The 21,437-nt window shown below is 41.1% G+C and overlaps 3 protein-coding genes, 1 long non-coding RNA gene and 1 pseudogene across 4 annotated transcripts; 2 read left to right on the forward strand and 3 right to left on the reverse strand.

Annotated features, from left to right (window-relative positions):
- The first annotated feature begins 4,394 nt into the window (after nt 1–4,394).
- Nucleotides 4,395–6,206, forward strand: LOC140760447 (succinate dehydrogenase [ubiquinone] iron-sulfur subunit 2, mitochondrial-like; annotated as a pseudogene).
- A 796-nt stretch (nt 6,207–7,002) lies between these two features.
- On the reverse strand, nt 7,003–9,937 carry LOC140760126 (uncharacterized). Its single transcript, XR_012104334.1, has 6 exons — nt 9,799–9,937; nt 9,446–9,653; nt 8,885–9,335; nt 8,547–8,771; nt 8,335–8,440; nt 7,003–7,257 (listed from the first exon to the last, which is right to left on the reverse strand). It is a non-coding gene; the product is annotated as an uncharacterized lncRNA (long non-coding RNA).
- LOC140760125 (inactive TPR repeat-containing thioredoxin TTL3-like) lies at nt 7,324–10,414 on the forward strand. Its single transcript, XM_073096952.1, has 5 exons — nt 7,324–8,853; nt 9,106–9,301; nt 9,567–9,739; nt 9,840–10,173; nt 10,265–10,414. Exons 1-5 carry the CDS (start codon nt 7,961–7,963, stop codon nt 10,412–10,414), a joined length of 1,746 nt encoding a protein of 581 aa, XP_072953053.1. The 5' UTR covers nt 7,324–7,960.
- On the reverse strand, nt 10,342–15,224 carry LOC140760124 (uncharacterized). Its single transcript, XM_073096951.1, has 2 exons — nt 12,673–15,224; nt 10,342–10,479 (listed from the first exon to the last, which is right to left on the reverse strand). Exon 1 carries the CDS (start codon nt 15,130–15,132, stop codon nt 12,886–12,888), a length of 2,247 nt encoding a protein of 748 aa, XP_072953052.1. The 5' UTR covers nt 15,133–15,224; the 3' UTR covers nt 10,342–10,479; nt 12,673–12,885.
- Nucleotides 15,225–17,764: 2,540 nt separating this feature from the next.
- LOC140760139 (probable trehalose-phosphate phosphatase 6) lies at nt 17,765–20,389 on the reverse strand. Its single transcript, XM_073096969.1, has 11 exons — nt 20,034–20,389; nt 19,789–19,929; nt 19,598–19,669; nt 19,403–19,501; nt 19,266–19,319; nt 19,069–19,170; nt 18,867–18,944; nt 18,692–18,761; nt 18,498–18,568; nt 18,301–18,393; nt 17,765–18,116 (listed from the first exon to the last, which is right to left on the reverse strand). Exons 1-11 carry the CDS (start codon nt 20,319–20,321, stop codon nt 18,036–18,038), a joined length of 1,149 nt encoding a protein of 382 aa, XP_072953070.1. The 5' UTR covers nt 20,322–20,389; the 3' UTR covers nt 17,765–18,035.
- Between the last annotated feature and the right edge of the window lie 1,048 nt (nt 20,390–21,437).

The following is a 21,437-nucleotide window of genomic DNA, read 5'->3' on the forward strand; positions in this document are numbered from 1 at the left end:
ACTTGAGCTCAACCTCCAAAGTTGTGCCCAAGTTTGCGGTTATAATACCACTGAGAAGGAAACCTCAACCACTCCACTTGGGTTGGCTTGCATCTTCGCTGGAAGTTGGATTACATAGAAGAAATTGTACTGGTTGACCACTAGATGTGAAGACAATCAACAGGTGGTGGATTCAAACAATAGTCAGTTGGTAGATCGATCACATCATGGATGTAGTTGGGCTTTCTCATGGACCCCAGTCAACAAATCTAATAATTTTTAATCTCCTTGTAAATAATTCATAGCATTGTTTATAGGCATGGCACTTACCTAGATCTAAACATTTCTAAGCCATGATTAGGGCCACAATGTGATTCACAGTGTCATCCGACTTATTATTTTTCAAGCTTAATCCAGTAGAGCCATGAATTGAATGGATAGGAATCGGAATAAGAAAAAGGGTTTGTCTAGTAACAGCAAGGAATCGATGTATATGCATATGAAGCAGTGTGAAAGGAAGACTTAAATGTTGGTTTCAGTGTGAGTACCTTCAAGAGCAAGGAATGGAAAGATGATGGCCCTCCACATGAGATGTCGTGGGTGCATGTGGGAGTCTTTTTGAGCCCTCCCTTCACCGACAACCCATCCTGTAGCAAAAATAGCACACAAATATTCACTTTAGTAACATGTCAGAGATGAACAGAATCAGTAGAATGAAATCATAAGACATAAATGTGCAGTAAACAATTCAAGAGGCATGTCAACAGAGTAGTAGAGCAGAATACATGAATCAAATCTCCAAAGTGGAAAGCTTTGTGGTCTTTTTCCTACAATCACACTCACTAAAGGTAACATGATTGCATGGACAGGTATGCAATATCAACAACTGCCACCAATTTGTAATTTAAGTGAGAATGAAATTGAGTTCAGTTGAAGTAGCCTGAAAGCTGATCCAAAATCTTCTCTTCATTGAGTGCACGAGTGAAGTTGTTTTTCCCACGCTCGTTGTAGTAGGCATTTTATGATGCAGAAAGGAACTGCGTAACCCTGAAAAGATCCATCATTTCTTTGATACTGCACAGCCAGCAGTAACCCTGAAAAGAAGCATCATTTCTTTAAGCTATGACCAAAAGACTCGCATTAGGCATTCAATCATGTAACCCTGAAAAAGATCCATCATTTATTTGAACGAATTAAGCTACTAAAAGTACACAATGAGTATCAAAATAGAAGGCCCAAATAGATGAAATCATGTATGAGAACAATGGCGACTGTTCTGACAAACTCTTTTTTCATCCCCATTTTGGGCCTTTTTTACAACAGAATTATTATTACATGGTATTCAGGCTGCATAGGTGAAACAGCAGAGCGCACAGTTACAAGAATAATTAGTACGAAAAACAAATCCAAAAGGGCTGCTTGGATGCTTTTTGTGCAGTATCAAGCCAAAAGTAGGGTACAAAGGAACCTAATTCCTCTTGGAAGAAAATAATACAGTAACCATCGAGTCCCCCCATCATCCAATTTCATGAGACAAGCTGAACAATGCGATACCAGATATATGCAGCTCAACCACTGATTAAGCATTAACACTGAAATAGCCACTTTCTATTTGGAAGGAAAACAAATCCAGACATTTAATTTACAAAGGAAATTTCAAAGAAATAGACAAACTGAACAATCGCTATTACCTGCTTTCTACTTTTCTATCTTTATTCAACTGGCATGTTCTAATACTTGCATAGGATACAACTTTATCGCCTACTTTCCGGTCTTTTATTCAACTGACTTGTCCTGTATTCCTATGTCCACATTACAGTTACTAATCTTCACAACAACTGAACAGTGACCCTACCTACTTGCTGTAGAGAAATATGTATCGTTTGTCCCAACAATGACAAAAACCAGAATTTAATCCTTAGTCCCAACTTTTTAGGATCTGTAGAGATCTCTTCCTCCATTTATCACAATTTGTGCAAGGGTTTGTGTCACAACTAAACTTTATCATGTCTTAGACTCTCATTACTATAAACACCCTCCTCTCCCACACCCACTGCAGCCCACCCTGAAAGACCACATATTAGTTTTCCTGTTGCCCTCTCTCTCAAGGAACCTTCTACTCGATCCTCCAAAACTGGATCTCACTTTAACATGCTCTGGAAGTAGACAATTTCACCAGTTCTTACTGGATAGCCTCTGCATTAGAACGGTCTGATAGAAAATTTTACTCTGCCTGAAAAATTCTGAGTAACAGCATAAATCCATACATCTGACAGCTCAACTTGATTCTATCTGGTCTGTAGAAGTTCACATTTATCATTGTCATTAGCATCAAAGTCTTCCCTTCCATAGGAAATATCAACCATGCTCCTATCTTCCCCTAACAAGTCTGCTTCACAAGGTGCAACTTCAGAGTGGTTTCCCACTTCACGAGGACTCCCGTACTTGATCTGCTGCTTTCAGAGCATCCATCCTTGCCCTGGGGTAGGTTTTGTAAAGGAAGGAGTAAATCAAGCAATAGAGTGGCATTGGAACAGCTATGGCAGTGTAAAGTGCCTTGCCAAGGGAATGGCAGTGTAAAGTGCCTTGCCAAGGGAAGCAGCATTTTCTGTGTCTGTCTCAACACTAGTATTCCCACTTATTTCATATGGTACCGGCTTGTAGCCATAAACACGCTCAGCTAGAATGCCGACAACAGGTGGAGCAAATGAAGCTAGTAGAGATTCAAAAGATCTGTCCAGGGCATAGATACTTGATCTTGATTTCTCAAGGACAATCTCTGCAAAAATAGGACTGCACAAGGAATACAACAAAAATCAGAATATGGATGAATGCAGCAGAATATTGTCCTAATGCTTCAAATCTAGTTAGATGTTAATGTGTTAACATCTACTGCATGGTCTACAATTTCTGGCCTTCTCTATGCTATCAGATAAGATGCTTAATTTGTGGAACTAAGTGATAAGCAAAAGTGACTTGCAAGTTGGCTTGTTCGATAGCCAAAATAACTCACTGTTTATTCAAACAGATGTAGTATGCCTATTGTGGTCTATACACCAGCATACGCTAATGCTCAACCCTCTTGCAATTGCTACCTACAGAGAAGAATATTAGGACATTTGCAAATTGAATTGTTTGTCTGTAACAGCAGAAACTATCATGACAAATTAACGAATTATGTCTGCTTGCAAATAATTCAAAATTAAGAAATGTACCAACTATACACAACTAAATAGCAGCTCTTTCTTAATGTTAAAAGTCCAATGTCATAATACTGCTAAACTGAATCTTGTTATCCAGATGTTTCAGAAATAAGTTCAAGTAGCTATAGAACAAGAATATAGCAGCACACTAGTAACAAAATTATTTACTATTTTGCGTGTTTAATTAAGGCCCTCAGTAAACTTTATCGATTGCGCTCGACAAATTAACAGGCAGTCCATTTATATCATTCACTAGTTAAGTAATCTGCATATCTACTCAAATCAACAAACTAGTGCAAATTCCAATCTTCCAAACCAAATTCTAACCCACGGCCCCAAAAAGCGAAACACAAATCCGAAATCAACCCAGCGAGGAACTGAACTACACAATTCAGCACCACAGAATAGGAACCAGAGGAGATCAAATCCAAGAACGAACCTGGACGAAAGTGTCCGACGCCGCCACAAGGGACGTAGCGGCGGCCCAGAGGAAGACCCCGAGAGCGATGACGCGGGTCCTGTTATATCTCACGGCCATATAGGCGGCGAGGGGATAACAAGAAGCCTGGACGATGGATCGGAAGAGAGTTAGGGATCCGAGCCCAACCGGAGTGGCGTCGAAGCGCCGCGCCGACCTCCTTGTACACGGCGGCGAGAAGCGCCTCGTCCGCCCTCTCCATGATCGAAGCTAACTTAACAACCATAAGAGTCCGTCGCTCTGTTCCCATACCCATCTCTTCTCCCCTCCTCTTCTCTGGTCGATACGAGACGAAGGCGAACAGAAGGGAAGGGGTCGGTGCCCGGGGGCGAGCTCGAGATCAGTGGAAAGAGGAATGGAAATGTATATATATATATATATATATATACACTTTAGTACGATGCAATATGCCACGTGTACACGGTGTGATGGCGCGGAAATGAGTGAGACCCGTATAAGGACCACATTTCGCGACTCCAAGCAAAGATGTGGATAGCATTCAGGCCCATCAACTACGGCCCAAGCATTAATATATATATATATATAAAAATTTCATACGTATGTGCATGAACTGACGCCTCCACGCGTGTCAGTCGACCCCATACACGTGTCAAACTCCTCTTCTACGGTGCTGACTCACTGTAAACCTTAAAACATATTTAAACGACAAGATACCCTAAAGGCCAAAAATAACGTAGAAGGAGATCGAGATGTTGAGGAGAAGAGGGCCATGCATGAACTGGTTCAAGGATGGGGTCGGAAAGGTGGCCAAGTTAGCCAGAGGAGGAGATCTGGAGCAAATGGATAGCAACTTCCCAATATTGAAAGGCCACCCAGGTGCAAGGAAGAGCGCAGAGGAAGCCATCGAGAACTACGCGAAGCTTGGAGAGCGAACGGCGGGGAACAAGGAGAAGAAGAAGTAGTTAGAAGAAGAAGCAAAGGCGGCGATAAAGGAGTTCCAGATCTATAGGTGGAATCCTGATAAGCCTCACAGGCCTTTCCTCCAATCTTATCACGTTGACTTGACTACTTGTGGCCCTATGGTACGTACGTGAGTTAAACATCCATAGCTTTACTTCATTTAAAGCTATCAAAAACACCTCTAAAGTTGATATTTATATATACTCCACAAAACACTTAATTGAAGGGGCATACAGAAAATCAAAATAAAACCTTATTTTTTTAATTTTGAAACCAGTAAAAGACCCCTAATTTAATTTTGAAATGCAGTAATTTCCGCAATTTTCTTACCTTATCGAATATGGATAAGGAGTGAATTAATGATAATAAGAATAAAATATATCAACTATGTTTGATAGATATAATTGTACGTTATGTTACAACGTGAAGGTATTAGATGTGCTTCAGAAGATCAAAGCAGAGCAAGACTCGAGCTTGAGCTACCGGAGATCATGCCGAGAAGGCATCTGCGGGTCGTGCTCGATGAACATCGACGGCGTCAACACCGTAGCTTGTCTTAAGCCAGTCGACACCTACACTTCCAGAGCTACCATGATCACTCCCCTTCCTCATATGTTCGTCATTAAAGACCTCGTTGCGGATCTCACAAACTTCTACCAACAATACAAGTATATATGACATGATCTTTGTTTGTTTCTTTCTTTTTATAATGAGTACTCTTCGATTATGATCAATAATCATAATGCTAGAATGTGAATGCATTAATGCATGGAAGGTTAATTGAGCCATGGTTGAAGACGAAGAAGCCACCGGAGAAGGGGCGAGAGTACATCCAGTTGCCAAAAGCGAGGAAGAAGCTTGACGGGCTGTACGAGTGCATTCTATGTGCATGCTGCAGCTCTGCATGCCCTGCATACTGGTGGAATTCCGAGGAGTTCATGGGCCCGGCTGCATTATTGCATGCTTATCGATGGGTTTCAGATAGGTAGGTAACCATCTTCTCCTTAATTTTGACACATATTTAAGTTTCATTATATATTTTTATACATAACTTACATGTTAAATAAGTAAAAAAAATTAGGTTGCAAGGAAAGTAGATTTATGCACTAACTGAAAGAGGTCTTAAGGTTCGTAGAAATAAATTTATACCTCGTTTTAGTAGATTTCATGCACTCTAGGGCTCCTTTTGTCAACAGAGTGAAATGAAAATAGACTGTAGTTGATGGAGTGAGTGAGTCCAGGTGTAATTTAACTCTAGCTAGTTTTGTTTACATACTAATATATATATGAGGTTTAAATTTGTGTTCAAATTGTTTTGAAGCCGTGATGATTTCGCCAAGGAGAGGATACAGGCAATAACAGAGGATGAGAAAAGGTTGTATAGATGCAGAACTATAAGGAGTTGCACTGCTACTTGCCCAAAGAGCTTGGATCCAGCGAGGGCCATTTCTGCTATGAGAACTGCACATCAACTCCATTACTAGCTTCTTAGAATTAATTTAGCCCTTGTTATAAGCTGAGTTGGGTCTTGATTAAACTTCAGATATATTTAGAAGAAATTAATTTAATCTTCTTTTCTTATGTTTATGTATGTCATAACATTCACACCTCCATGGATTGATTGGATCTAAGTGTGAATGAGAACTGTGGAGAAGCAAATGGTTGTTCACTGTTCCCCACCAACCAGACCAAGTGCACTTCCTTAATTAATTAGTCTTATTTTTTAAAATTTAATTTTAAAAAAATATTAGGTTACTGAATCAGTTTAAAAGTTTTCAAACTCAAAATGAACAATTCCAAGAGGTTTAAAACATAAGCATATTATGCTTGTGGTGAAAACTATCGTTCTGAGACCTTTGGGGAGAAATGTTCCTCAAGATTCTCACCACCAGTCATAAATAGCTACACTATTTCAAGTCCAAGTAAACAAGTTCCACGTCAATCGTAATAAAGTTATAGTTATTTGTGCATGGTGCTATAGGGACATGCATTTAATGAGACGTCACTCCATCAAGTTGACCCTCATTGTGCACGCAATATAATTACTTTCTAGCATTTAGTGGAGAATATTTACTGTTAATCCAGAGCTTTAAAAGTTTAAATAGAACACCAATATTCTATCTATCTATCTATTTAAAAGTTGACTCCAATATCTAATACATCTACCACCATCAGAAGAACTGGCTTGACTTTAATATCTAATACAACTAAGGACAATGATGCGGTATATAAATATTACTAGTAACATAATTTTTATCCCTAAATCTACCAAATGATATAATTTCCTCAAAACTTGCACTTCTTGTGAAGTGGTAGGAAGTTTCAGAGATTAAACAAAGGTGAAGAAATAAGAGGTAACTTCAACTAATAGATTACAAACCACGTAATTATTATTATTATTTTGTTAATTAGTCTCCACCATTAGAGCATTATGGGCCTAGTATTTAACACGTGGACCCAACCATATTATATTACAAGCTTGAATCATATGATCTTATATCCTAATGGGTGGTTCAAAGAATGTCCACTAGCTCCAGACTTAGTCCCATCCATTTAACTCCGACGACTTGGAATATAAAACATATATGTATATAAAAATTAAGACAAGCGTAGATGATTGCAAAATTCCAGCTGCTTGTTTGTTTACGTGAGAAGCACCCACTCCTACGTGAGGACCTGCACATGATGATCACTCTGTGCAAATAACCCCCAGAAAGAATTATAAATAACAAACTATTTCCTTTTTACCCCCAAATTAAAAGACGTTAACAACCACTAACTGTCTAAAACTCGGCCTCCCAAAGTTAGAAAATTAAGTGGACGAAAAGATTAAACTAACTCTTTCTAATTTCAGCAGAGATCGACATTCCTCGCCCGTCCGGATCTCACTCCCCTCTTTATATTTCAATAAAGGATTATTATTATTATTATTATGATAAAAAAAAAAGAATTTAGGAGATAATTTTCTTTGAGTAAGAAAGATGGTGGAAGATTCTACCCGAAGGGAAAGATGGGTTTTCTTGAGAGAGACTTCAGGAGAGAATTTTGATTGGAGGAGTTCTCAGAATCAGAATGCTTTTTTATTAGCTTTATCTATTGATTTATTTATGCATGCGTACTGTACTCTTCTTCACATCCAAGCAATCCCAGGTCTTTTCCATCCTTTTTATCCCCCCCACCTACTTTAGTTTACTCTTTAGCTAGCTATTGATGTGCAAATCTCTCAAGCCAATTGACAACCCTGCAGGAGATCGTGAATGCCCACTAATTAAATTTTCCTAAATTCCAATCCACAAACATCTCCCCTTAAATCCTCCTACCATGCGAGTTTCCATCTTCCTATAATCGTTTGGTTTTACTACTAGCCGTTTGTGACAAGATGGACGACGAGAAGAGGCCGTCCGGCTGCGGCGTGCTGGCCATGTATGGCGGCATATTCCGCCGCCGCCGGTCGGCCTCGACGAGCTCGATCCCCCGGTTCGAGCCCGATGTGTCGGGCTCGACGAAATCGGTGAACGCGCCGAGGTTCACCGCCTCTGACAATGACGGCCTGCCGCCGCCATCTCCAGGGGGTGGCAGCAAGTCGTTGGTGCCGGCAAAAGCTCCGGCGGTGAACAATCAGAAGGCGATAACACGCCGGCCGCCACCCAACTCAAATGCACTGACGCCGGCTCCGCCGTCGATGTACAACGGCGTTGCCGCCGACCTTGACAAGATGATCCATGACCACCAGAGAGTCAAAGGAAGCAGCACCTTAGTCCGGGCGTCCTCAGGCAATGTGATGGTTTTCGGCAACTTGGGCAATCTCCGGGGCCATCAGAACACTTCTAATCCACCCAACCGCAACGTGCTCGATTACCTTCCAAAGACAGCAAAGGAGTTAAAGATGGAAAACGAGGCCACGAACAATCACAAGCATTCTTTATCTAATGGATTAATGGGTAATATAGTTAAGAATGCACCACCTGCTATTAAGGAAGAAGAGGAGACCAAGCCTGAACTATGCCGAGCTCTGTCGAGGAGATTGAATCCAGAAGAGTTGAAGGAGATGGGTAATGAAGAGTATAAGCAAGGGAGGTTTGCAGAGGCATTGGCTTTGTATGATCGAGCTATTGTGATGGATCCAGAGAAGGCATCATATTGGAGTAATAAGGCTGCTGCTTTGACTGGTATGGGAAGGTTTCTTGAGGCTGTAGGGGAGTGCAAAGAAGCTGTAAGAATTGATCCTTTCTACTACAGAGCTCATCATAGATTGGCTACTCTTTACCTAAGGTATTATTATGATGTATATAAACGTACGTACCTTTTGCTCCGGTTTAGATTCTTCTAATATCTTTTTGAAGAAAATGATGCAACTGACAACCAAATTTCAAACCATGATATGTTAAATGAACAATCAAATCTTTTGTCATTTACAAAAGTGTAAACATATACTTGCTATATGCTTGCTTCCATGAAAGAAACTAACAGATGAATTTCTATTCATTTTGACGAACACAAAACATTCTTCTAAAAAAATTTCAGATTGGGAGAACCTGATAAAGCCATTCATCACTATAAGCAGTCCTTGAAAGAAGCAAATGCCCTTGACATCTCACGAGCACAGTCAGTTAAGAGCCGGATCGCCAAATGCAATGATGCCCGTAAGCTAAAGGACTGGATCACTGTGTTGAAGGAATCACAGGCTGCCGTTTCCGATGGTGCTGATTCTGCTCCACTGGTATTGCATCTCATCATTTTGATTGCGCCAATAACTAGTAGTTCGATATTTTCTTGTTACCAACAAAGATGTAAGAGATGCTTCCTAATCATGTTACAGTATCGCATAAAATTGTGGATCTCATAAAATTGAAACTAAAATTACCTCTCAACATTTGCTTTCATTTAAGTTGAGCAGAATATAGTGCTCCATGAGCTTCACGAAATTACCGCACGTGCCATTGTTGACCCACATCTAATATATTGATCATGTGATGCTTTAAAAGGTCCTTGCATTGCAAGCAGAAGCTCTTTTGAAGCTTCAAAGGCATGATGAGGCAGACTCAGTGTTCAATAATGCGCCAAAATTTGACCTTGATGCATCAAAACAATTTTTTGGTTATACTGAGAATGGATATGTCCTTATGATTCGAGCACAAGTGGACATGGCTGCAGGGAGGTTAGTTTCATACGCTTATATGGAAATATGGCCTATTAACTGGTTTCCAATAATCATACCTGATTAAGTTTTAGAGCTTGAGCTTTTTTAATGATTGAAGGTTCGAGGAAGCAGTCACAGTGGCTCAAATGGCCTCTCAGCTTGACCCAGGAAACCGAGAAATAAACATTGTGATCCGAAGAACGAGAGCAGTGACACTGGCACGGTCCAAAGGCAATGACCTCTTCAAGGCCTCCAAGTTTGCTGAGGCATGCATTGCATACGGAGAGGGCCTTGGCAAAGAATCACACAATGCTGTTCTCCTTTGTAATCGGGCTGCCTGTCACTCCAAGCTAGGTCACTATGAAAGGGCCATTGAAGATTGCACCACTGCCCTTGCTGTCCGCCCTTCATACAGCAAAGCTCGTCTTAGGAGAGCAGATTGCAATACCAAGGTAACTGTCCTTGATTACATGGGTATGTATGCATTGAACAATACAGACTGGAGATCCAATTTGAAGTTCAAGTAATTGTTTTTTTTTTCAGTTGGAAAGATGGGAAGCATCTATCAGGGATTATCAAGTATTAATCCAAGAAATGCCAGAAAATGAGGAGGTGAGTAAGGCCCTTTCTGAAGCTGAAGCACAACTCAAGAAGCAGAGGAATGAGGAAGAAAAAGATAGACCTCAGTCCTGATGCTCTTGTTATTGATCTTGATCATCATCACACCATCGTGGTATGAATTCTTCTCTGCTATGACCCTGCATCAGTTCGTAAATATTCTTAGTTTCAACTGACTCTCATAGCACCAATTTTGACTCTTCAAAAGAACTTTCTGCTACAATACAACAATTAAGCTGCCTCTGTCTACCTGAGATTTATTGATATCACTGAGCATCAAAATACCAAAGAGCATTCAACTTTAGAAAAGATAGAATGCAACCTAAATTCTGTAGGTTGTCTAAGAATTTCTCTATATTAATATGTTACATCAAATTATATCAATCTTTTATTTCAATAGCAGAATTGCTCAGATCCATCTGAACTTCAAAAAGGAGGTTCAATCCACGTGAGAATAGCTTCAGTACTATCCTAGGGCGTGAGAATAGCCTCAGGTTTAATCCATGTTAAAACTTCATATTTACAATATGTTATCAAGTCAGCTGCTAGATGTTTGACTACCAATTACCAAATATTGTGATTTGCATCAGTGAAGAACTCTGTTGCAGTTAATAATGGAGTTACTAAGAAATGTGATCAAGTATTCATAAAATGATCAAATCCATTTTATTCCATTTAACAAAATACATTAATGTCTACCTTTAAATATAATCAAAGATTTCTCTAAGATCATTCTAACTTTGCAATTGTGATTTTTAAGTTTCTATTGAAACTTTTATGATTTTCAATCTCATCATGATTTTGTGTTTTAGAAAAACTCATGCCCTGAACTATGTATCTAGTCTTCCAAGAAACCAAGTGCTGTTAATTTTCTAATCCATTAGGGCAGCATTTGATATCTGTCTAATCAATATCATAATCAAGTCAATCTTCTTCAAGAACAAAAAGTATTTTGTATAATAAAGCTTCTTTACAGAAAAGAAAATTTCTTGAGCTTAGTATGTTCTTTTACTAAAATGGCAGGACAGTCTACTTTGCTGGCTTTCAGTAAATCCAGTGAAGTTTCAAAGTGGAAAAAGTGAGAAAATGCCTTCTTGGAGCAACTCTGCCAGCAATGTCCTTATTACCTGAAAGTTTGGTTTTTGCAAGTCCATCCTAGAAAAACATTTTTGTTAAGATAAACTGATTATGATGTACATATTAGCAGATTTTGGGTAAGAATATTGAGAATGCTTTACTTGGCACTTGAATATGCAATATTGATAGGGAAATTACACAGACCAGTCAAAAGATGGAAAATTGCAATCTAACGGAAGGAAGCAGCTCCACCGCATGAGATTTTGCAGACAATATTGTTCCTTTCACTTCTACGCATAATCTCTCAAAATTTAGTGACAATACCTATAAACACTCTGTTACAGTTATCATGAATTTACATTATTGTTTCACCCAATTTATATTGTTCCTTTTCTAGCTTCAGGTTTTTCTAGCAACAGTATATACCTTCAGTAACATAATATTCTACCTATCACATGTTGATGGAAATTAAGGGCCAATCCGAAATTAGAAATGGGTTCATCATATGAACACGATTCTTCCTCCTATTCATTTCTAAGGCTAATTCATCTATAAGTATAAGTGAAGTCTTGGAAACATTTATCTGATGATCTGTGTGCTCCGATTAATTCTAACTTTATTATAATTTTCTGCTGTTTCTACATTTGATCTCTTTAGCCGATAATAATGCCACTAAGGTCACCGTAATTATAACTAATAGCCAACTGCAGCATCTGCTGCTGCTGAATACTAACTAAGGTGACTTCATGCTTTCGGTTCAATCTAGTCTCAACTTTGCACAATTAGAAATTACATGACCAAACCTTGATAAATCTCAACACTGCCCAAGCATACATCTAATATACTATCTAAGAAGATAGGAACTTCGATCAGAAGCTGTCAAACCAGCAACAATGGATTTTAGCCATTTCAGATTTATGACAAAGGGGAACTAATTTAGACAACACATTTGTTATCTACATATAGATACTGATTGCTGTGTGAATTATAGCAAGAAAAAATGGGGGAGAAGTTGAACATAGAAGTGCAGTCAGCAACATATAGATGCGCACTAATCTTTTCATTTCAATACAAAGTTGTAAATATAGAAAAAATGTAGGTGGTATAGAAATAGTTAAACTAGTTTATGGCAACAAAGTATTCTATTTATTATTATCCAGTAATTTTCAAATGCAAAGAAGTAAAAAACGTATCAGTTCATCATCGAGTGTCTTAAGAGCGTTATGCAATAGCAGTGCATTTATTTAAGTTATTACCTGAAAGCAAGTTACCAGCCAGAGACATGAGTTCAAGCTTTAGGATCGAAGAACAAGTAACTTGATTGTAAACAGCCTGCCTTAGAAGAGGATATTTAACCTTTGCATGATGTTAAAGTGCTCTGACTGCTATTCCAACAGCGCATGATGATGTCATGTGATTCCACTAAGATAGAGTTCCAGCAACCTTGTGGATAGAGATATTGCCTGGAGTTACCCACTAGTTGGAAGGAGCCCATCCTTCGCCATCCTAGTTAGAGCTTCTAATACTGCCTCCATGTTTCCTTCATTGTGATTTAAGTCAACAAGAACCTTTGAGGTTTCAGCATCTGTTAGTGAACAATCTCCCAACAGCTCCTGAATAACTTGATTCAATTCCTCATTCATTCCCTCCTCAGAAAGGCATTTAATAAGACGTATAGTGCTTATTGCATTAGGAACAAAACCAGCCTGTAACATCTCCTGATGTAAATGTAGTGCCTTCTGCAGATTTCCTCCTCTACAGTGTCCATGAACAAGTATGTTATATACAGCTCCATCAGGCTTCCAGTTCCTTTCTTTTATTGATTCAAATAATTTATCAGCTTCGCCCATCAATCCTTTCATACAAAAACTCTTTAAGAGTGACACCACACTCCTGAACTCTGTTTTTTGACAGCAATCCATTAAAGCATCATATTTAATGTCATCTGGAATCGCTTCTTCGTAATACAGCCTGAACAGCAGTTTCTTTGCTTCCCTTATCCGAGCTACTTTATTGAGGCCGTTTATAAGTACGCTATAAGTTACAACATCAGGAAGGATCCCTTTACTTATCATCTCATCATGAAGGACAAGAGCCTTAGCCATATCACCTTCTTTGCAATGGCCATTGATGAGAGTCGTGTATGTGAACTCATCAGGGCGCAGACCAAGACGCAGCATGTTCTCAAACTGTTCACAGGCATCATCCAGTCTCCTCACCTCACAAAGACCCCTAATGAGAGATGAGTACGAAATGGCATCAGGCAAGACACCCTTTGCAAGCATTTGTTGATTCAATTGGAATGCCATTTCCATATCTCCATTTCTGCAGTACCCACTCAATATCGTACTGTAAGTCACCACATCAGGAGTCAAACCCTTTCCCTCCAATTCCTGAACTATCTCCAAGGCTTCGTCCATTCTTCCCAATGTACAATACCCATTTATAAGAGCATTATAGCTCACTACAGAGGGTGCAATCCCGCTCTCCTTCATCTCCTTCATGATCAGTATGGCGTCATCCAAGTATCCTTTGCGGCAAAAACCATCAATTAACGTTGTAAATGTAATCTCATTGAGCTGAAGCCCTCTCTCCTTCATCTTTGCAGTGAAATCCATCGCCCTCTTCAAATTCCCAGCTCTGCACATCACGCTAATCAGTGAAGTATAGGTAATAACATTAGCCGCCACCCCTTTCTGCCCCATGTCATCATGCAAGAGGAGAGCTTGATGTACATTCCCTTCTCGGCAATATCCGTTCACCATCGTGTTATAAGTAACTGCATCAGGAGCCAATCCTTCCCTCGTCATTTCGTCAAGCACCTTGTGGGTCTCCTCCAACCGCCCTTCACGACACAACCCGTTAACCAAAGAATTGTATGTAATCAAATTGGGCCTTAGTTCCCCCACCCTCATCAATCTCACCAGCTCGAAAGCATCCTCCATCCTCCCCGATTTGCAGCACGCGTCGACAAGGGTATTGTAGGTGACACAATTCGGCGAGCATCCGGCGTGCTCCATTTCGTCCAGGAACCGGAACCCACGAGCCAAATCGCCCCGGGAGCAATACCCACGAATCAAAATGTTGTAGGAGTAGACGTTGAGGGAGATTCTCGATTTGGCCATATCGGTGAGGAACGCCCCGACGGCGTCCAAGGATGTCTTTTTCCGGAACATGGCGTCAAGGATGGAGTTGTAGGAGAGCAAAGAGGGCGCAAAGCCGGCGGCTTTGGTCAAAGAGAGGACGGAAAACGCCTCGGGGAGGAGGGAAAGTGAGGCGTAGGATTTGACGAGGAGGTCGAAGGGGGAGTAGGAGGAAGGAAGCGGGGAATGAAGTTTGGGAAGTGAGGAGTGGAGGGAAGAGAATAGGGGCTGAGGAGGGAAGCTGGAGGCGAGGCGGCGAGAGAGGGAGAGCGAGCGGGGGAGAAGGCGGAAGCGGAGGAGGAGGAGAAGGGCGAAGGATTGGGGGGGGAGGGAAGTGGAGAAGAAGGGGAAGTGTGAGGCCCAGTCAAGGAAGGAGATGAAGACGTGGCGGTGGGACTGGGAGAGGACGAGGGCGTGGAAGGCTGCTTCAGGTGTGAAGGCGGCGGCGAGGGAGGAGTCAGGACTGCGGCGGCGGAGGAGGAGGGAGACACATTGCTCCGCGAGGTGGTGGTGGGCGGCGCCGCCGCCGCCGCCGCGGCAAACGGAGGAGGAAGGAGAAGGAAGGGAGTTCATGGTAGGGACGGGGGAGAGCACCGGATTTTGGGCTCTTCAATGGGCAAGGCAAGTACCCGAACGTAATTAATCCGTGCGTCCAACGTTGTAGACGATCAGATGACGATGTAGATACTAATGGGCCGGGCTGGAAGAAGCCTAGTTGAAGGGCGGGGGGTCCGATAAGGCCCATAAAAAGGATGGGGATTTTATCCGTGAATAAGCCTCATTTATCCACACACATTAATGGATCTTCCTAATTAAATCTCACATGGAGTTCCCACGACGGGGGAAGTGGAAGCTAATAATGAGGAGATCAAATAAGACACCCAACTCCATGCAAGTGCCCACCACCATGCAACACGTGGACAACGAACCATGCTTCATTAATGCATTAATATAGTAATCATATGGCAGTCGTACAAAATTGAGCTCCGATGTCGAATTATATTGACAGGTGACATGCATGAACTATGATAATTTTGTCAAAGATTCCGTCTTTATTATACCAAAAAAGAAAAAAAAAAAAAGAAACAAAAAAGGTGATGGAGCCACCTCCGTCCCAGGATTAATCACCAATCAGCGTAATTAAAATGCTTTAAGCAAACAAATTATTCCTATTCGTAGTGTAGTACTTCCAAGGATAATATATCCTTTATTATATTGTCCATAGTTAAAATGCTCTCCATGACTCCATGTGCATCATTTTTTGTCACACATTGATTTTAGCGTATGATGGTTTCTTCTTTAGTATTGATCCATAACAATCTGAAACTAAGATAAGAATCGCAAATAGTTGAAAAGATAAGATGTTAAATGTACTTTTTTTTTTTAATTAAAAAAAGAAGAAAGAAATTTGAATCAATAATCTTTTCGACTATATCCAGTGGCCAAAATGTTCTTTATCGTATGTGGTTTACTTTTCTCTTTCCCACTAACTTTGTTTGATAAGTTGATGATGGTTAGTAGAGTGTCACGGTGGGCTGGTTGGTTGGATTCTTTGTCTTGGAGAGAAACCAATAATGGGGGAGAGGGGGAGGGAGGGGGGGGCCATATATGGTTATCCTATTTTGAGCTCAGGCACCAATGATGAACTGATCACAGTGGCCTCCAATCTTTCCACGCAGGAAAGCTAGGAGAAGAGAAGAGAGGAGGCTCTTGGAGCAAAGTGCAGTGTCTCCATTCATAGACACAGGTGTGCTCAAAAGGCATCAAGCTCTGAAGTGGATTCCAACTCCTCAAACCAACCATTCATTCCTTTACACCTATTTGGTGCCCTCCTTTTTCATGACCTACCTAAAAGGACAACCCAAAACCAACAATTTGAAACAAGAAAATAGCTTGCGAGCCTCAGATTCTACCATCTGTTTGATGTGGGCCTCACTGAGATCCAAGGTGGCCAATTGAAGCAATACTAGTGGAGATGTGGTCCTATGTTTTTGGGGCAATGTTGCAGGTTGCGGGGCTTCCAGCCGTCTGACATACGAGCCAGCAACGCAATGGGCTGCTCCAATGCTTTTGGTATAAGATATTTAGCCAAGGCAGCTAGCATTGTTTCCAATAAAATAATTGTTTTCCCCTGCACCCTATAATGGTTGCAGTTCATATTCTAATGAGTTGGGGATCTCAAGGACAGCCCTTTGATTATCATATATAGGAAAAGATGCATTCTCATGTGACTAATTGTATATTTGGCCTGAAAAGAGGGTGATATGGAGGTATGTGTGGAAGAAGGGGAGCAAAGATGACAAGTGGTAAGTAAGCAGATCAAATGTTGCTGAACATGTCTGACATATTAATAGCTCCTCAGATGCTGCATAGATAAGGAACATAGGAGGATGCTGTGGTTGGTAGCTATTAAATTCAATTCTCTACTATTGTAAGTTTCATCCGTTACAGTTTAAGCTGGCCAATTCATCCAAGCAACCTTATTAAGGTAGTTCAGAAATCATTTTCTGACTTTGTATTGGGATTTCAGGAGAACAAGGATGCTGTTTTGCACTGTAACAAAGCCACTGCATATGGAAAAAATATCCTTGTGATAAAAAGGTTTGATTGGCTGTTGATGAAGAGAAACAACAACAAGAGGACTCATCTGCATGCCTGAATGCATACCTCTCAGGACCAAAGTCCCTTTAGAGTAACTAGTCCTTTTGTCATAAAGGACTTGGGGAAGAAAGGGAATTCAAGGACCACTTGAAAAGTATAGGCACTACAATGATAAGCCCCAGCTTCGTTGCCTATCACCAGTTGGATTGATGTAACTTGTTCTCCAGTTATCCTCCAACGTACCGAATCAGAAAATCAAGCCCACATATAAGTCTAGATTCGCACAAGTATAAGCTTCAGGAGTGCCTGTTATCCAGCAAGGATAATGAAACCAATAATGATGGATGTTATGTCCAGGGTGGATTTCAGTTAAGCACAGCATGATTGAAAGATTACATTGGAGGGCGTCAAGGAAAGAATCTTATCACTAGATGGCTAGCAACATTGATATCAACTACTGATGTGGATTTTGATACAAACAGTTGCAAGCACTTATGAACAAATAATAGACAACAAATTAATATTCCTGTGGACATGCACCTTCTGCTGCATGGATCTTCATGAGAACCAATCAATCCAAGAAGCAATTATAGAGCAGAGAACATCCAAAAAATAAAATGAGACAGCTTTGTAGGAAGAAAACAATTGCCAATTCTCCTTTCAGATTTTACACAGATCTAATTACAAGACCTTTTTCAGCTTCTTGTGTAAGGGCAAGAAGGGTAATTTACACGCTTCCAAACCCATGAAAATGCCCAAGGGAAAGAAAGGGGTGGGGGGTAAGAATACAAAAGGCTCCCATCTTTTGGAGCACACCCTTCTCCCTAAACAAAGGTAAATACACCTCAAGTATCAGGCCATTTACAAGGCCAGCACTAGTAATCTATTGGCACTCTTGGCCGGGAATTCATCGAGAGGCGCTTCCAGTCCACCAGGCGAAGCAAGAAGTCCATAACCTGGAGAGGAAGGTGCAGAGCACCAGATTAGCAACTTGGCAGAAATAGAATTCAGCACAGTGGTGTGAAAACTACGTAGAGTTTTGACATCAAGTGGTCCAGGAAAAGGTGAAGTGGACCCTGATATTATCCTGAAGCATATGAAGAAATAAAAGGCAGGAGGAGAATGACCGCAAATACTTGCCTCTGTAGGCTCTTGGAGAGAATAAGAAGCGTTTGTCTCCTTTGGGAACTTGGAAACAAGAATACCAAAGCCTTGTCCCCTGTCACGCAATACCTGATACCAAATAAAAGCATTCTCCTATCCATCAGTTATACATGCAAAATATATGATAAGCCCAAATAACTTAGATGAGACAAGTTGAATGTATTCAATTATACCTTGAAGGCATCCTCATCAGTGCGGTCGTCACCGATATACACCGGCAAAACATCGTCACAGTCGTCAAATCCTAGAGAAGTTGCATAAGAAAAGAATGTAAAGTTGATGGTTTTGGTTGTATCAAGTTGAACAGGCTCATGAAAGGGATGTTGATGTACTGCATTTTTTTTTTTTCAAATAGTGGCCAACTTACCGAGTGACTCCAACAAGAACTCGAGGGCCTTCCCCTTGTCCCACTTAATAGTAGGACGAATCTCTAATACCTAATGAAGGCAAGAAACCAATATAGCCCAAGTCAGATTCATGGTATAGTACAATACTTTTTGTATGACTTATAAGGTAGGTCAATGGACAAACTAAAGTTTTACCTTTCTTCCTTGAGAAAGTCGTAGCTGGGGGTACTCCTTGAGCACTGACTTGACTTGTTCAGCCAATGCACTCCAACTCTGAACAAAGTTGATCGAAAGGTATAATTGATTAATAAATAAATAAGGGGTAATTTTTTTTAATTCCAGTAATGGCAAAAAAAATAGGAAGTTGGTGCTCTAATATTATTATATAATATCTAACCTTTTCAGCTACACATCTATAGTGGACAGATACACAGAACTTATTGTTCTCCACCTTGGTTCCAGGTGTCGATTTGGTCGTATCTAGCAAAACTTGATAAACCTGACAAAAAATATGATGCATCTACCGATAGTTAACTTCATGTACACATTATAGAGGGAAAGCAAACAAGTTTAGGAGGAAGGAGAGGAACCAACCTCATCTATCATGGGGAGGAATTCACTAGCTGGTTGAAAGAGGAGTGCTTTGGACTGCACCACACAAGTAGAAGAGGAGATAAGCATCGGAGAAAAAAAAAATTTGTGATTTTTTGAGAAAGGAAAAGAATGCTCACATTAGCTTTTGTGTACTTGGGTCCTTTGGCGGGGCCTTTGATGTCCATGCCATGGCTACCAGCATAATATAGCTCTGCTAGTCTCACGAAGTTATACACCTAACCACAAATATCCAAGGGAAAAAGTCTGAGAGGCAAAAAAACAAACAACACAAGCTCAAGTATAAGATCAAAGTTATGGAAATGGGAATGCACCTTGTCTCTGCATCTCCCACTTACGATAGCGGTAGGGAAGTATCTCGCCACGTTCCTCACTGCAGCTCTCATCTAGTGAATAGAATAGAAGATCAGGACTATAAAAATGCCTTCTTTAAATTAGAAAAAAAGGGGGGGGGGGGGGGGGAGAAATTACAGAGGAGGGCTTAATAAAACTATGATTAACTCACAGCATCTGACATGAAAGCCGAATCAGGATCGTCCACGATAGGAGATAGCGTCCCGTCATAGTCCAAGAACATCACAATCTGCTTGCCCTTGGAGGATTTAACGATATGCTCAAACTCGCTTAGAGCCGAAGGGTGTTTCACCTGCTCCAAATCCAACAGGAGAACCCCTTATTAGACGAAATTAGAGACGATCCGAATCATAAGAGAGAGAGAAAAAAAAAAGATGAGCAGAGAAAAGAACTCACCATCCAAGAATCGTACTCGTTGTCCACTTCCGGCGAAGCAAGCGCCGCCGCCGTCGCCGCCTTGTCGTGGGTCGGCGATGAGGCCGTCATGGACTCAAAGCACCCATTGGTCAGAACGCTCCCGAGATCCAATGGAGGCAAATACCTCTTCCTCATCGATATCCCTCCGTTGCCGCCGGCGATGCTGCCGCAGCTACGAGGCGGTGGATAAGGGAAGAGCGGCGAGGAGTTCGGCACCGCCGCCACCGCGATGCCCATCTCCGGAACTACCACGTTTTGCTTCGTCATCTCAAGAGAAGACCAAAATGGAGTGAGTACCTCTCCAACTGCAATGGCGAGAGAGGAAGAGAAAAGAGAAGTGTGCGAGGAGAGCGAGGAGAAGAGACGCTATTTATAGAGAAGCGATGCACCGCAACGAGCCAACGAGGATGCACGGGCCGGGGACCACCACGCAACAGAAGTACTGTTGAGCTCCCACGTGGACCCCGCAGCGGGGGGGCCCCTCCCGCCCGTGGAGGCCGCCAAGTGTCCCGCGCGCACGTGTCGGCAACCTTTCCGAGCTCCAATCGTAGGCGCCACACGTGCGAGTCAAGTTCAGGCGTCTACCTCCGTGTCCAGTTAGTTCGCTCTCCTCTCCTTCGGCTACAACGCTTTCACCAACCAATCTGTTTCTAGATAAAGATAATTGGATTTGTTTAATTTCCAGATATATTTTTTCGATTCTCATGAAGTGGAGAACGCATCGAGCTGTCTCGATCGACCTAATTTTAACGCCCCTCGTAAACTCGAGAAACAAGCAGCTCCAACCCTTCCTGGGAGCAAAACCAGATGCTACATTATTTTTAATTATATTTTATCTAATTTTTTCTGTGTCTTTTTCTCCAACTTTAGTATTAACTAATTAGCCGGTTATTGGACTATCTCTGGAATTTAACTACGAATATACTATGCAAAAGTAGTATATACGTAGAGCATTAGTCATCAGATATAACTATATAAAAACAAGATTAAGTATTAATTGTTGTTGCATGTGGCATGCAACATTAATTGCTATGTACGTAGTAGACAAGTGTTGATTCTCTGTAACCCGGAGGCTACCATGCAAGCGGCAAGCTGTGCCTGTGGCTGGTTAATGACGGAAACAAAATGAAAAATTATTCAACAGTGGATTAATTTGACAGCCACTTAACACATGTCTCTCTCTTGGAAGAAACTAAGTTGGTTAGTCAACTCCTCACACAGTGTAGGTTGTACTTAACTATTAGCTCTAGGTAGTACTTCCCAGGAGTAAGCATATTTTAATGGTTATTTACCATTACGAGAACAAAACGACATCGCCAGAAAGTTGAAACCCATCTAGCTATATTATTGGTATTTGTAAGTCAGGGGGGACATGAAGCAAAA

This window comes from Typha angustifolia, chromosome 5, assembly GCF_048772165.1.
Source record: "Typha angustifolia cultivar Huaian chromosome 5, ASM4877216v1, whole genome shotgun sequence".
Lineage (NCBI taxonomy): Eukaryota > Viridiplantae > Streptophyta > Magnoliopsida > Poales > Typhaceae > Typha > Typha angustifolia.